The 16158-nt window shown below is 43.1% G+C and overlaps 1 protein-coding gene across 1 annotated transcript in view; it reads right to left on the minus strand.

Annotated features, from left to right (window-relative positions):
- foxo6b (forkhead box O6 b) overlaps positions 1 to 15802 on the minus strand; it is a 49471-nt gene extending 33669 nt beyond the window's left edge. The window contains exon 1 of the mRNA XM_007558412.2: positions 12793 to 15802. Within this exon, the coding sequence (XP_007558474.1) occupies positions 12793 to 13296 (504 nt within the window). The 5' untranslated portion in view covers positions 13297 to 15802. The remainder of the gene's footprint in view (positions 1 to 12792) is intronic.
- Positions 15803 to 16158: the final 356 nt, after the last annotated feature.

Consider the following 16158-nt stretch of genomic DNA (forward strand, 5'->3'; position numbering starts at 1 on the left):
TTTATTTATTTATTTGTTTGTTTGTTTGTTTGTTTGTTTGTTTGTTTAATAAATGTTATCTACTTCTGCCTTAAGAGTTTGCTTTGCTATGACATGTGGTCAGTTAGTGGTACCAAGGTTGCAGTTTCAAAACCAACAGGATTTTCTACCAGACTTCCAAAGAGGTTTGAACAAGATGCCAGAAACAGGACTGGCTTAATCTCATTGATGCTACACCTTCTCCACCTGCTGCTGCAGCCTAGTTTGCTGAAATGAGGCTGTCTGCCATTGAAAAACACAGATTTTCATGGCGTGTAAACTAGAGCTCTCCTAGTAAAGGTCTTCTGTTGAAATCCATCATTAAAACTGACTGTGAGGCCTTCTTTGTCTTTTATGGTCCTCAGAGCAGCTGCTGATGTTTTAAAGGCTAATTTAAAACTGAACATTTCAACCTACCTGGCTTTTACGTCCACTGCAGTGCATCTGCTTTATATTAGTCACATTTTATTTCTTTTATCTGTTCATCATATGCTACTCAAGTTTGTTTTGTTGGGTGCTGTTACATCTTTTATTTGATCTCAGTGTTATTATTAGTTCATAAAACGTGTCATTCCAACATGTTGAATCCATAACTCTTCAGTAAAATCACCAACAACAATTTACCCAAAACGGTGCATATGTAGCCACTCCCAAGTAGGCAGGGCTTGTTGCTCCAATGCCTGAATAAGACGCCGACATCTCCTCTGATTGGCTGATGGATGATGAGCGCTAGAGCCATGATGAATTATCGATATATCTGATGTAAATGTTTACATTGTTTTAATAACTTAGTATTACTTGAAGAAGTTTATTCACATGTGATTTTAATTTCACTTCTTATCCAATGGAAACACCACAATTGTGAAATTGTGGTTTTTTTTTCGACATTAGCAAAATATCGACAAAGATTTGGGCACATTTGCAATGGAAACAGCTAGTGACTGAGGTAAAGCTGTTTCCTTTTAATAACAAAGTTTCACGTAACTTCTCGCCTATCTCCACACATTCGTGGATTAAAATGTTTACACCTGAAAGTCTCTAGGAAACCAGAGAAAACCCACACATGCTCAGGGAGAACATGCAAACTCCATGCAGAAAGACCCCGGGGGCCAGGAATCAAACCCAGGACCTGCAAGGCAACAGCTCTACTGACTGCGCCACTGTGCAGCCCTGAACTGAACTTTATTTCAACCCAAACATTTAGCTTCCTGTTACAAGGTGAGGTTAATGTTTTTCTACACTTAAGTCACATTGTTAAATGACTTTGTTATGGTTTGTTTTATTTGAAGTGATGGGAATTAGAAAAATTCGGAACAGTGTCAAGTTTGATGTGGTGACAGTAAAATGTCTATGTTGCATGAATAGAATGCTAATATCCTGAGATGAAGACAGAATAACAGGCTGGGAACACATGCCTAAAGCCTGTGTCTTTTATTGACATGTTGATGATTTAAAAAGTAGCACTATGTTCTCTTGTACTCAGAAAATAACAACACGCCACAAAGTGACACCTCTGGTGTACATGTGGAGGGCTATAAAAGTTGTTTGACGATTAGTCTAAACATGTTTGACTATGCTAATTAGGTGAAACAGCGCATTGAGTTATCCTCAGGACATATAACTGAAATTATCTAGCAGTGCAGACAAATAAAACGTCACTCTGGGCATGTTCGCACACTGACATTGCTGTCTCATATATCTGAAAGGGACACCATGGAAAATTGCTATTCTTTTCTGCCCCGTCTGAAAAAAGGCCCTTTGGAAATCCTCAACTCTCCTCCAGAGCTTCACTGCTTTTCATTTTGTCCCTCCGTCACTGGCCATCAGAGGCCATAGCTCATCTTTTAGTGCCGCGTCTTTCAGTGACCACCTCCCGCTCAACAACACCGTTAAACAGGCAGATTAATGCAGCTATTAAAAGCTCACATTGACTGGGGTGGCCAGTATATATGACTGTCGGCATCACGGATTTGATGAAGTCAGACTTTCAGGGAGCTAATAAATCAGTTATGGAGACATGGTCTACTTCACAAAGTGGAGGATGATGAAGGAGGAAGATAACACTGGAAGCCAGTATGTGCCTCACATACTATTTGGTATATATGTCTTCTATTATGATCAAGCAACAATTTGCATGTGCTAAAAAAAACATACAATATGTGTTTCCATATTTACATTTTAGTAATAAAACATTTAATCAAATACTGCATATATGACGTATTGTCTTTGCTATTTGACAAAAGAACAATTAATAATAATTGTACTGTATCCACTAAACTTAGACAAAATAATACAGTCCAGGTTTGGGCACTTTACATATGAGAAACCTGTGGAAGTGAACCCAAAAGGTTTGACCTAAGTTATACATATTAAAAGACAGTTATCTCTGATACTGACCAAATGCATGCAAACTTTTCAATTCAAGGAAAGTTACAAAAATAAAACCTCTAAAAAAGACAAAAGTTCTCACTAAGTTTTCTGGCATTTAAGAAATATAAATAATCTTGATAAATCTAAGTAGGTGAAAACAGGGAAAGTTTGATCAGATTTAACAGATGAGAAAAAAAATATGTATGTCCTTTAATTCTGTGTATGTAAATATCTGGTTTCAACTGTATAACAGTTTGCATGCTTGTCTCAATCAGTTCAATTAAAAGTTCAGAAAATGTCCATTTATTGTCAGAGAAAATTAAACATTCCCATAACTCCCATAATCCAAGTATTTTTAAAACCCCTTAACCTGCAGCAGAACACCTGCGTGACGTTTTTCCATTGTATTTTCCAGGGTGGAGGGTTAAAAGGCAGGTCTGATGCAGCACCAACCCCATGCTAACAAGCCCAGAACAGCACTACCACCTGGATCAAGACAACATTTGAACTGATTTTTGTCTGTTTTCTTAATTAATTTAATTTATTTCACTTTGGGTTACATCAAAGATTTCCAAATCTGTACTAAGAAAGAAAAAAACACAATTATTCTGTACTGTAGAAAATATCATGTAAGACTGACCAGCACTGTACTTGTTGCTGCTGTATGTGATGAAAACCCTGAAAAACACCTGCTGGTCCAAGTTCTGCATCAAGCAGATTTTGACTAGTGTTAGCTGGAGAAAGCTACAAGGCAAATACACATTTCTTTACTAAATAAGCATTTGGCTAATCAGCAGCTAAAGTTCTCCCTGGATTTATCACCTTAAGTCTCCTTAAGGTGATAAAACTATTTCTTTTTCATTTTTGGTGATATATCAGAAAAAATCTATCTCATCTTTTCTTCACTGCTGTTAAATTAACTTTTACACAATTATACAGTTTATATCAGAGGCTAACATGGGAGAGGCTGTCACAGATGTAGACAAACACTGCACTAGCTTGTCTGAATGCACAGGTCTACCTGAATTTTTTTACATTTTTATGGCACAGCTGTCATGAGAGATAGAATATAATAAACCAAGCCATACATATATAATGGTGACCAAACATAACATAGGCTGCATGCTAAAATAGGGCACTGTGGCGACAGTTGAAGTATCATCCAGATAAAATATCTATTTTCTCTCCCTGAAGCAGAGCTACAATATTCAAAAGTACATCTAAATCAAATAAATTCCACAAGGCCAAGTCTCTTTTGGAATTGAGTGCAAATCCTGCAGGAGAGCAGGCTTTTTAATCTGCAGCCTTCAGATTTAAATTTCTTTAGGTGAGTTTTGAAGCCGGTGGAGCCATGGCACTGAGACAGAGGATGAAAGGACAGAGTTCACATCGCCGTGGATTGGCCTGGGGGTGGGGTGACGGTGGAGGTGGAAGTGGGCTACAGGGAGAGTCCGGGGTTCATACGAGGTCGTCGTCAGCAAAGCGACCGCGTCACGTGATCACAATGCTAAACGTCATGCCCTCAATCCTGACCTATTTTCATCAAATTGACACAGAATTCCACAGAGAGTTTGTCTTACACTGCTGCCATCACACACACACACACACACACACACACACACCCAGGCATGCACACATTTTATCTGATCTTTACATACCATAATATAAATCTCTTTAGCTATGATTTAAAGCAATAAGTGGTGTTTGATTAATCGTCCCTAAAATGACAAGGTTGTAATTCATTCCTACTCAGCATGAAAGGCTTTTATTGTAATTTGTATAAATATGTGGTGGTCTGATGAATATTCATTGGAGAGAATACTCTTTAGTGACAAGATACCCTCTAGGCTCGGCTTGACATTGTTAAGAGACGTCCTCACAGTGTAGCCGGTGTTTAAACAGACGTTTGACAAAGGAAGCAGGCAAATAACTCTGGTTAAAACAGTAAATGATCCCACTCTTCACACGCTAATGGTTTCTACTTTCAAGTGGCTTTTATCAACCACAGTTAAAGTGCAGAAGCAGCCTTCTTTAATGAAAATGGATTCAACTGTCAGCAAGTGAATGTGACTTGACTGATGCTGAGCATCACCTCTGCATGACTGAGTCACACTGAGAACAAAACACACTCCACAGCTCCACCGCACTTCACCGGAAGCCCAACGTGCCGTTGTGTGTTTGCGAGACATTCGTGTTCACACACACGGCTCAGGTCACCTGGCAACAGCCCTCCTTCATCACGCCACAACGCATACAGGTAACAAAACGGTCACACAGAGCTACACCTTACTGCACACAGAAATTGCAAAACAACTTTGCAATTTCCATCCAGGCATTTTTAGTAAAGATGCGATATTAATATCTGTATCAGCTCCGATATTGAAAAATATTCTAGATCGGGTGTTGGTGACAATGTGTCAAATCCATAAGAGCAGATCTATTCAGTCTAATTATGTTCTTTGTGCTCCGAGCAACATCATGTTTTATTATTTATTCTGCATTATATTTAGAATTCTTAAGTGGACTTTCTGAACCATTTGAAAGAAGGTTTGTTGCTGTACACCTTTACATGTTTGACCAAAGTAGTCAACCTATTGTTTTAGTCAGTTTCATTTTCTTTATTATTATACATTGGCTGTTTTACTCCTAATTTCACTGATTGAACAATTAAAGTTATTATTTTTACATGTTCGACCAAGCTTGAGAAGGAATAGATTTGATTAAATCAAATCAATCACCAATTGATTTGATAAAATCAAATCAATTGGTGATTCAGTACATTTATGTCTGTGTTTAAAGAAAGAACATTTAAAGTTAATTCAGTTGTTTTTCTGTATCAGATCAATATCCACCGATATTAAGTCTCAGATTTCAGTATCAGAAGTTATAAAAGGGAATCAGTGCATCTCTAGTATTTAGCCACTTGATAATCTTTCACATAATTGTTGCTGCATCTGATGGATGCTCCTCAGTATTCATGTTGACACACCAGTGGAAGCGGATTAACTGAAGCAAAATATCAAAATTGCTTTCTCCATTAAACACAGCAACAAACTTCCAACCAATCACAAGAGACTTCTCATAGACTTCTGTGCGAAGTGGTTCGATCTGGGCCTGGTGTTGAGAAGGAGAGGTGGACAAGATTTTTGTCAATGAGAGACGATTTCAAAGTTTTGGTGGAGTGTCGGAGAGTGTTAAAGGTGACTAATTGTACTGCAACAAGGTCCCTATTAATGCAGTCTAGTCAAAGACCACACCTAAATCCAAGTCTGCGTTGGGACTTATAAACTCACAGATGTTCTCTATCCACTCTGACCAAGGTTGAGCTGTTTTACAAGCAAAGATGGACAAAATATTCCATCTGTAGATGTTCAAAACTGGTGGAGACATGAACTAAAACACCTGAACATGAAATCCATTGAGCATTTTTCCTTCAGTTATGAGCTGCGTTGTGATGATGTATCTTATCAAATGCTAATAAAATGAACCAGTTTGTGGGTGGAACATGACGAACGTCTTCAAAGCTCCGGTCACATTTCAGCTCCTCTCTGGTTTCTCATCATTTGGGCCTGAAAGGCCCCAATCCCAGACGGCCAGCACCGCTCTGCAGCAGCATTAATCACCAGGCGGCTGTCATCTGACTGATTACCCACAATCAATCTCAGTTTGCTGAATCCTGTGAAAGGAGGAAACCCTCATAAAGATCTAATTAAAAATGTAAGTGACTCATAATCGGAGCACATTCCTGACCTCTGAGTCAATACTCTTTGAAAGCTCCGAGATCATCTCCAAATGTCCATTTACGTGAACTCGGCTGGACCAGAGGCAGAGGGCCCACTGTGGGGTTAGCAGGGCCAAAGCGGAGCGGTGTGTGATCTTTCTGCTGAATGTTCTCAGCAGACTGGAGAAGGAGAGACTCAGAGCATCTGAGAGGCACATCCTGCCTGCAATTAAGGTGGAATCAGAGGGAGATCTGCGCTGCCTTAATAATGAGCCTCAACTGAATTATTAACCAGAGCCGTGCCCGGTGGACTCTGACTCCCATCAGGCCTCAGCTACACAACAACAAGCCAACACACGCATACGCACAGCACATTTTCACATCTGTGCAAAACATCCATCAGCGTGCGCTCGTTCTCCAAACTTAATCCTGTCTGCACCGACAGTCAGGACAACGCTCTCAGTCAAAACGCTCCTCACAAAACATTGTGAAGCTTCAGAAAGCCCAAAATAAACACACCACAAGAGCACAATGATTTATTCAAACTGTGGTGTTTCATAATGAGCACAATATGTGGAAAGTTGGGGTGGGGGAGTGAATACTTTATGAAGCAGCTCAGTCGTTGACAGCATGATTGCGTTCCAGAGGGATCCGGCTGGGTTTTGATGCCACCTTGCGCTGATGGAGGGGGAACGTGAGGATGAGTGACTACAGAGGAACTCCCCCTGTGCTGCTTCACTTTTCAGCTGTCAGTCTCAAACTGGGAAATCAAACAAATATTTGGCGTGCAGCGTTTCTGTGGACTCGGTTTTCTTCAAATCAGACGTTGAAGAAGTGTGAAAAAGACTGTGATTTCCCGAAACCACTGAAAGCCACCGCTGTGTCACTAAGAGGATGGCGGTAACTACTGGTTACCGCTTTTAAAGAGACAGGCAGGTGGCAGCAATGGCAGCTACTTATCAGCATTGCCTCCAAAGAATTCAAATTTCCCTTTAAGCTTGAGGAGAAGGGTTTCTAAAGCAAATAAATAAAAATAAATACATTAAAAAAAAAATCTGACAATATGATTGGGATTGTTACTTTTGCTACTTTATCTACTGTTTCTTCCATGACAGTGTCAATAAATATCAGTGAGTTTGACTAACATTAAATGCAGTTACTCTGATATAGATCAGGCTTTTTTTTTTTTTTTTTTTTTTTTTTTTTTAAGAAAGTGGCGTCCTGAAGAAGCCTGTTTGAATGGGAATGTTTTTCAAGAACATAGTCAAACAGTTACATGAAAAATGAGTAATAAGTAGTTTTATCGTGATCTTTATTGTTATCGCTATACTACCACAGAATATCAAGTATAAGATTCTATGTCTGTATCATCCCAGTCCTGCTGGAATGAATCAAATGTGGTTGGCAAGAACAACAAAAATCGTTTCTAATTGGCTTTAATTGGCATTAAACTAAAATAAATAAATGAAATTTGGCCTTAGTGCTTTCTTCTTGATGGGTTTGGCCCTCGTGGTCTGAAGTCTAGATGTTGGGTTTCATATTGAGGTGATATGGCTCAAAGGCTTCTTGTTTACGGACCATCATGTGCCGGTCCGGTTATGCTTCACTGACACTGAGGAAACAAGCATTGTATTTTTAGTTTGGGTCTTTTGACTTGAGCCAAACACCAGGATTTTTTTTTTTATCCCACCCCCTCCTGCCTCCCCGAAATTCTGTTAGACAACACAGAAAGAACGCGATCTGGGCCAACATTTTACAAGCCGCCACCAGGCACGATTCCTGAGATCCGACTGCTTCGTGTCTGGATTCGGTTTTCTCTCTGGAATTTCCGTCTGTGGAGTGTTTCTCAGCGCTTTGTTCCAGCTGATTTATTCCAGCTGATTGAAGTGTGAGGTCTGATGGTGAGAATATTATGTTCTCTTCCAACCGCGGGATGACTCACTTCATGCCACGAACATCCCGCCTCCATTGACGGTCCGTCCCTTGTTTACATCCCGGGCTGCAGCTATGTCAGTTCAGAAACTTTTCTGTCATCTAACCGGGCAACCAGTTCTCTCTTTGAGTTGCTTCCCATTTCATTTTCAGGACTGATCGGATGGGTTTTAGTCAAGTCTTGCGTTTAACAACTAACCCTGCTCGCCTTCCAAATTCTTTTCCTTGTCTCCACCTACAATAAAGCCAGCGCCAAGCCCGCCAACTCAAGAGCTGCCTCCCCTTCTGCTGCCTCTTTGTGATAATAACAATAACTGTGTAGCAGTTCAGAGGGCTCTGTGTTGACGCGCTGCCAGGCCGGCTGGCACAGGGAACCCTCCAAGCTTGTTCCACCATCTCCAACCAATTCCCCTCTGTCTGGGCTGGCGCTGGAGCATCACAGGCGCTCAGGCTGCTATCAATGTGCTCAGCAGCAGGGGCCACCGCCACCACTCACACACCCGCTCTTAGCTTTTTCTCTCGCCGCCTCTCTCTCTCTCTCTCTCGCTCTCTCTTTTCGTCTCCCACTCAATTTGGAATCCAATTGAAAAAAAGAAAGGTTTAGTTGGCAGAACAAATAATACCTTTTTTCCATGGTGTTGCGTTGTCTTTTTTTTTTCCTGCTTGTCTCTGTCTCCCTAAGTGTTCAGTGCATCTCGTTTTCCTTCTCTGCTTCCAGCATTCTCACTGTAACAAGGTGATGGCCACAAGTATGAGTGCTGACTCTTTACATGCAGGTCAAGGAGATGCACTGGGAGACGTTTGGCAGCTTTTTCCAAGTAAAGATTAAAATTTTTCAAAGGCTGCAACTAAATGTTGTTTTTTAGTAATTGGGTCATTCTGACGATTAGTCAATTAATCAGATAAAAGATTAATTTTATCCACTGGCACATTCTGCAGATTTTTCATCTAATCACTTGAGCTTTTTTTTGTGCAATATCAGGAATACATAAAACAATGCAAATAAACAAATGAATTGATTTGTTTTTTTGATTAGTAAAATAGACATTTTGTTACATAAAATGCAATAACAGCATTCCTTTAGTGTAGCAAACAGTGCATCCAAAAATTTGATCCAATCAAACAACCAGATAAACAGCGCAATCAAGTTCAGCTCAGTAGTTACATGCATTGAGTCTCTGACTTGCTCCACGATTCAGTGTATTTAACATCGAGTCACTCATGCTCATTGACTTCAGTTTTACATACTTTAAATATTCTCTCCTTAAATTGGTTAAAAAAAAAGATGACTGCTGATATAAATTTTTCTGACGCTTTTAGTAGTTTTGCATTTTGTTTTTAGCATAGAAATATTTTTGCTCCACAACATCCAGCTCATAAGACAAGACAAGACGAACCTTGATTTACTGTGAGAAGAAGCTCCACACTGTCCATCCAGGTCTGCTCTGACTGGCTCAAACACAAAGCGTGTTTCTATGACAATATTTGATCATCGTGTGTGTGTGTGTGTGTGTGTGTGTGTGTGTGTGTGTGTGTGTGTGTGTATTTGTTTGTGTTACCTTGTGGGGACCATTTTATTGATACATACTACGTTGTGGGGACCCACTGCTCCTTGTGGGGACCGGAGCCTGGTCTTCACAAGGGGAAACACTGTTTTTGGGTCAGAGGTCAGAGTTAGGGCTAAGGTGTGAATTGAGTTTCGGTTAGGGTTAGGATAAGGGTAAAGTTTAGGCTGAAGAAATGAATGGAAGTCAATGGAAAGTCCCCACAAAGATAGCCACGCAATCATATGTGTGCGTGCGTGTGTGTGTGTCTGTGTGTCAGCATGCTTACAGCTGCCGTACACCCACAGTGTGCCTTCATCAGGCTGCCTCATGGAGCCTTCAGGTGCAGTCAGCGCTCCTACCTGCTGCACAGCCTTCAGACAGGCCACAGCACCACTCAGCCAGCCACACACACAGCCACTTAAAATGAACGAAACAGAGAGAGAGACAGAGAGAGAGAGAGAGAGAGAGAAAGAGAGAGTGTGTGTGTGTGTAACAGTGTGCCTTCATCAGGCTGCCTCATGGAGCCTTCAGGTGCAGTCAGCGCTCCTACCTGCTGCACAGCCTGCAGACAGGCCACAGCACCACTCAGCCAGCCACACACACAGCCACTTAAAATGAACAAAACGGAGAGAGAGACAGAGAGAGAGAGAGAGAGAGAGAAAGAGAGAGTGTGTGTGTGTGTAAGAGAGAGAGTTCTTACCCTCGCCCCCGCCACCACCATCATGACTGTGACCACCTACAGGAGTGAACTCACTTCATCTGACCAAACAAAGCCTCCCACCTCAACTACAACAACAAACACTTGACTGCAATTACTGAGACCCACTCAGAGAATCTATACATAGTCAGGACCAAACTCACTCCACTCCAGCACACAGTCCAGCTCCGTTCTTATTCTGACGATCTGTGGCTCCGCTTAAAGGAATAAATCAACTGTCACTGAGTACAAAAAGTGTGCTTATGTGTGAATCCAAAGCTGCAGCGCTGCAGCCTGACACCTCCACAGGAAGCGGACACCTGGAGAGAGAGAGCAGGACCAGATGGCCTGAACTATGACCTCTACCAAAGGCTGGGCCAAAGGCTGGGTCAAAGGCCAACATAGTCTGATTCCATCCATCCATCCATCCATCCATCCATCCATCCATCCATCCATCCATCCATCCATCATAACCCAGTGTTCCGGTCCACACTGTGTGTTCCTTCACTCTCTTGTATTCGTTTGTTTCTGCGGCTGTTATTGTTGTTAAAGTCTGTCATATAAGAGTGTTTTTGTGTTGTGTTGTGTTGTGTTGTTTCATCCCAAGAAGAGTCACCGACACACACACACACACACACCAATCAGCTTCCTCTCCTGAACAGCCAATCAGAACATCCCTAACCCTACCCTAACCCTCGATTTAAAGCAGAGTTAAACTCCTGCTTTAAATCCATTGTTTAGATAGAGATTATTTTCATCTGACTGTTGTTCAACTGAACCCCCAAAACGCTCAATAGTCAGCGTGTTCCCAGACTAAAATGGAAATCTAGTTCCTCCAGTGAAGTCTGAGTCTGCCATGATATCTTCTTCCAGTGGAAGAGTCTGGAAAAACTCTGAAAGGAACCATCCAGCTCCGATACTTGAACCTCTTCAGCCGCATCCTTTCAGCATGCAGGTCCTACTACCAGCCTCCTCCATATGAACTCATTATGTTATAGGTCAACCTGAGGATGCTCAGTCCAGCTGCTTGGGTCCTTGATCTCAGTGGATGTATGGATCTGACCATAAATGAGGGTTGGAATAATTATTTCTTTCTTCACTGCAAAGCACCAAACCAGCACCTGCTTTACTTCAGATGAACTCCCAACCTGTCTCTCCATGCACTGCACCATCAGGGTTCACCATTTGGTGGCTGACCTCTGACCCAGAAGGAGCAACCCAGCTTTGTTCTAGGTGTGAACCATGAGAATGGAATCATTTTTCTCTTTAAGTCACAACTCATCTCTGATGAGTGAAGGTGAGGTTTGGGAGGTAGACCGACCAGTCAACCGAGAGTTTCATCATTCAACCCAGAGTCTCCATCACCACAGTTGAATACAGTGATGCTGTTCTTACTGCAGATAAAGTCCTGAATCTGTCCGTCTTCTGCTCCATTCCACCTTTACGCCAGACCAGGATAGCTTGATGTAGAGTCTGATTCCAAATCCCAGAGTACCTCTTGTATATCTCAGTTGAACATCAACACAAAGCAAAGACGTGTACAACTCCAGTAAAGACTCTTTTTATAACTTCTAGAAGGCAGCAGGGGACATTTACTAAAAAAAAAAAAAAACATCTAACTTTTCAAAGTTTACTTTTACTTTCCCCAGTTACTGGCCCCTTCACAAACCAGACTTCCCAGTTCTTATTAGCCCATGTGATATCAGGACACTGAGTAATACTCATCATCTTGCTTTGAAGTGCAAACAGCCCAGAGGGAGAACTTTGGAAAACAAAAATAAAGATGAGAATGAAGGGAAGCTGCAGCTTGTGCCTTGAAAACAAGACTGCTAATCCCAACACCGAATGGCGGGTAAATCTAAGCAGATTAGAGCGACCAATCAATTAGATTAACCTCATATTAATTTGAATGTAAGAGATAATCCGAGGTTACATCTGTTTACTATAACAACCGGCGTCATCATCTCTTGTTATTGTGCTTTCAAACTACTTGGCTTGCACCATGCTTTTCCAACAGCCTGTGCGTAATTTGACGGCGCAACAGATCGACAAAAGGATCTGGTGGAGACTATTGGGAGGAGAGAGAGGGGGGAAGGCTGAGCATTAAACCCTAAACTGGTGTGCAGTTTAAGTTGAGAAGCCCGAGGCACTCGCTGTCCCCGGCGTGACCCGACAGCAGGCCGGATCGATGCGCCACCACGCGCCTCTCCAGCAGCAAAGGAAAGTATGGGAATCTGTCTCCTTGCGGTGGCTCCTATAAGCACAGGATGCGAACTCTCAACACACGAACCCAGTGAACCCTGAAACGGGCGCGCTCACGCCCATTTCCACACACCGTGTCATGTGGAGAGACAGCGAGACACGCTACAGACATAAATCACTGGAGCCAGGGGTCAATTATGTGGCTCTAAAATATGCACAAAGGGAGTGCTGCTGCAGACGCCGGCTCACTAAATATAGTCAGCGTCCCCCTGTGGTGTCAGGAGGATTGTTTTCACGTGGCCTACCTTCCATCCAGCCGAGCTGTTGCTGTCGCCTTTATCCTTAAAATAAGGAACAAAGCGAACCATCCAGTCGTAGATCTGGGACAGGGTGAGCCTCTTCTCCGGTGCGCTCTCGATGGCGCGGGTGATGAGGTCCGCATACGACAGGTTTCCCCACGCGTTCCTGCGTGACGACTTGGCTTTGCGCAGCTGGCCGGCCACGTCGAGGGCAGCCCCGGACATGCAAGCGGGAGCGGCCACGACCGGAGCCGGGGCGCCGGCCGGGTGCTTGATTTCCGCCGGCGCGCCGCCTTTCCTGTCGGCCCGGCACGCCGGCACGTCGTAGCGCTCCGCTTTGACGGTCGCCAGAGCCAGACCCCCGCGGCTCGCCTCCTCTGCCCCGGGGAAGCCCTCGGGACAAGGCGGGAGCGGCCAGGTGCACGACCGCGACCGAGCATGCGGCTCGAAGTCCGAATCGATATCAACCTGATGCGCGTCCATGCCGCTGGTCTCCATCATCATCAGCATGATGATCCCCGCCGCCGGACCCGGCAAGGTCACTTTAACGCGAGGCTTGTCAGCTTTTGCGCCTCTTTTTGAGGGTCAGAGTGTCCAAAAGCGCTCCCTGGAGAGGGCAGATTATGTTGTGTCACACACAGAGAGGATGAAGCGTGGAAAGCAGCCGGCCGTGTTGTGGGATGTTCTCATTCCCCTCAGTGCAACAATGTGGCATCACATCAGGACAGATAAAGGTGTATCCGGCGCATCAGGAGCAAAATCCGCCTCTGTTCCGTCCCAGCTGGCCCGACCAGGACCAGGCGGCGGTCAGACATCCGCGCGGAGCAACAGTTGATCTCCTGATCAAACTCTCCCAGATGAACTGACTCTCTCCGAGATTCTGGCCCTGCCTTCCTGCAGGTTCCCTGGCTTCAGCTGAAACTCACTATTACTCTCTCAGAAACAGAAGCGCGCTCTCATGAATCATTTATGTTGAGCCGAGGATTTTCCAGACGAGGGAAAGAAAAAAGAAAAGAAAAAAAAACAAGAAAAACCCAGAGCGCTCCTCGTGGATTTGATTTGGAGCATCCTCTGTCTCCGCATCACTCGGCGTGCGGAGAGACTTCTACCTTTGTCTGCAGCTTTCCCTGCACATGTCACATGGGGAGCGTCTCTCTGCCTGCTGCTCCGCTTTATACCGCACGCCTGTGCGTCTCTGAAGGCTTCAAGCCACTTAACTGTAGCGTGGAATAAAGTGGAACAAGTGCTGTTTCCATATAATTGGACGCCGCCTGGATCAAGTCACTCCCTCCAGAACAGGTTTCCAGGCTGGGAGGAGGGACCGGCTCTTTGTGCATGCTTCCATGTGTGTGTGTGTGCGTGTGTGTGTGTGTGTGTGTGTGGTGGAGCTGATATTCCCAGTCCCATTTCCAAAGGCAGTCATTTACATACTACAGCCCGATTCAAACACAGACGTTCAGGTTGTCATCTTTTCTTTTTCTCTGTCCCAACGTGACAATCACTCCGTGTTTGAATTCAGTTTTTTTTTCTCATTAAAGATAAACCAGACTTATTCCAGCTTTGTTTTTGGTTTTAATAACTGGTCATCAAATCAATTAGCACGGACTTCAAAGTAGCTTATAGCTTCAGATGGTTTAAAGTTTATATATATATGGAAGTCCAGTTGTTTTCTCATCTTTACATTGTTCTGCTGCTGTTTCTTAGTAAGCCAAAGGCTAAAACTCATATGTTGTTTATTATTGCTTTAATCAGCTCTAATTATTTGTATGGACTATAGAGACACATTTGTGGGAGAAAATTACTGAAATTCCACTTGTTTGAAAATTTGCCCTTGCAAATGTGTGTGCAGGTAAAACATGGCTCACGATTCCACATTTACTACCTGTTGCCATTTTATGCCTATGTACATAAACCATTTTCTATGAGTCAGAGTTTTTGTACTAGGGCTAATTTTGTTGTTTTTTCCTGTGGAGTCAAACAGTCACAGGTTGAAGCTGGCCATAGAAGAAATCCCAACTCTAGCATAAAACTATCACCATAGCCATCACAAGTGGACTCCTGTTTTTAATTTTGTGCCACTGCATGCTATGCCAGTCTCACTCATGCTTACCATCTCAGTGCAGATGGTAACGATGATGAACCACCACAACGTGCAGCTGCAGCAGATCACTGCATGCTTAAAACACTTGGTGGTAGAGCTGGTGACCCAGATAGTCCTCCACGGATCCGTCTGGGCTTCCATTCCTGACCTTGGGAACCTTTCATGTCTGATTAGTACATTACTGAATGTTATGTACTACCCACCTACCAGAAGACCCTTTAAAACTCAGTACAGATTATCCATGGTCCCACTGTGTTCTTTGCATGGTTGCACAGTTACGGCATCACAATGTGATGCAGATGTGGCACTATGAAAGTGAGTCATGAAACTAGTAGCCCCTCATTTTGTTTTTGTGATGATCACTCACAGCCAGAAACTAGCGTTAGAATTTATTATAGTTAACAATGTTTGGGTTTCGCCATCGGAGGGCGCTCACCACCATATGCAACAGCGGGTGACGCTCTGGTGGGCTGAGGGAGTCCGCCATTACCGAGAGGACAGCTTGTTGCAGCGGATGTTAGGAGCAGCTACTGTAACCGCTGTATTTTCTGTTCGCAGGTAAACTGAGTATTAGAATGTATAACTCATAACGCCAGTAGCCTCCGATGGGTACGGAATGACAGAACAAAGGTGCTTCAGTATAGCTGCATTACTGAGCTAGATGTAAAGCCGGAGTTAGCACCAGGCTAAAGTAGCGAGGCTAACGGCTCGCGCTTATGTGGGCTCGGTGGGTCTGCTTAATAGGGCCGCACAATGTGTTCTAAACTTATGTATTGTTCTGATACGTACTAAAGTGCTACTTCATGAAGGTGCTTGAAAATGTTATTTGTTCTTCAAATATTAACTATGTTAGAATCTTGTCTTTTTTTGTAAAGTTTATGTGCAGCAATGTAAACTTTTTTTGTAAGACAATGTTATGGCAAAAATAAAGCTTAAAAACAAATTACAACTCTTCTGCAACTTTTTGAAAAAGGTGCCAGAAAATAAGTGAGTTTAGGCCGCAGCAATCACAAAAAGAAAAACATCGCTGTGTCCTGGAGGGACTGGTAGGTGAATGAGTTTAAAGGAAAATTTCCTCCACTGACATTCTAAGCTGTCTAAGTAAGGATCTAGCTTTTTTTATTATTATTATTATTCCAAACATAGCTACATCATTGAAGACTTACAGACACTAAACATTGCCGAATCAGTTCATCACACAGTTTAGGCCAGTTGATATTTGACAGAAATTGGGTCACTTTTATGCAAGACACCTAAATCATGAACCCTCC

The sequence above is a fragment of the Poecilia formosa genome, unplaced genomic scaffold (assembly GCF_000485575.1).
Source record: "Poecilia formosa unplaced genomic scaffold, Poecilia_formosa-5.1.2 Scaffold96, whole genome shotgun sequence".
In the NCBI taxonomy this organism is placed as follows: Eukaryota; Metazoa; Chordata; class Actinopteri; order Cyprinodontiformes; family Poeciliidae; genus Poecilia; species Poecilia formosa.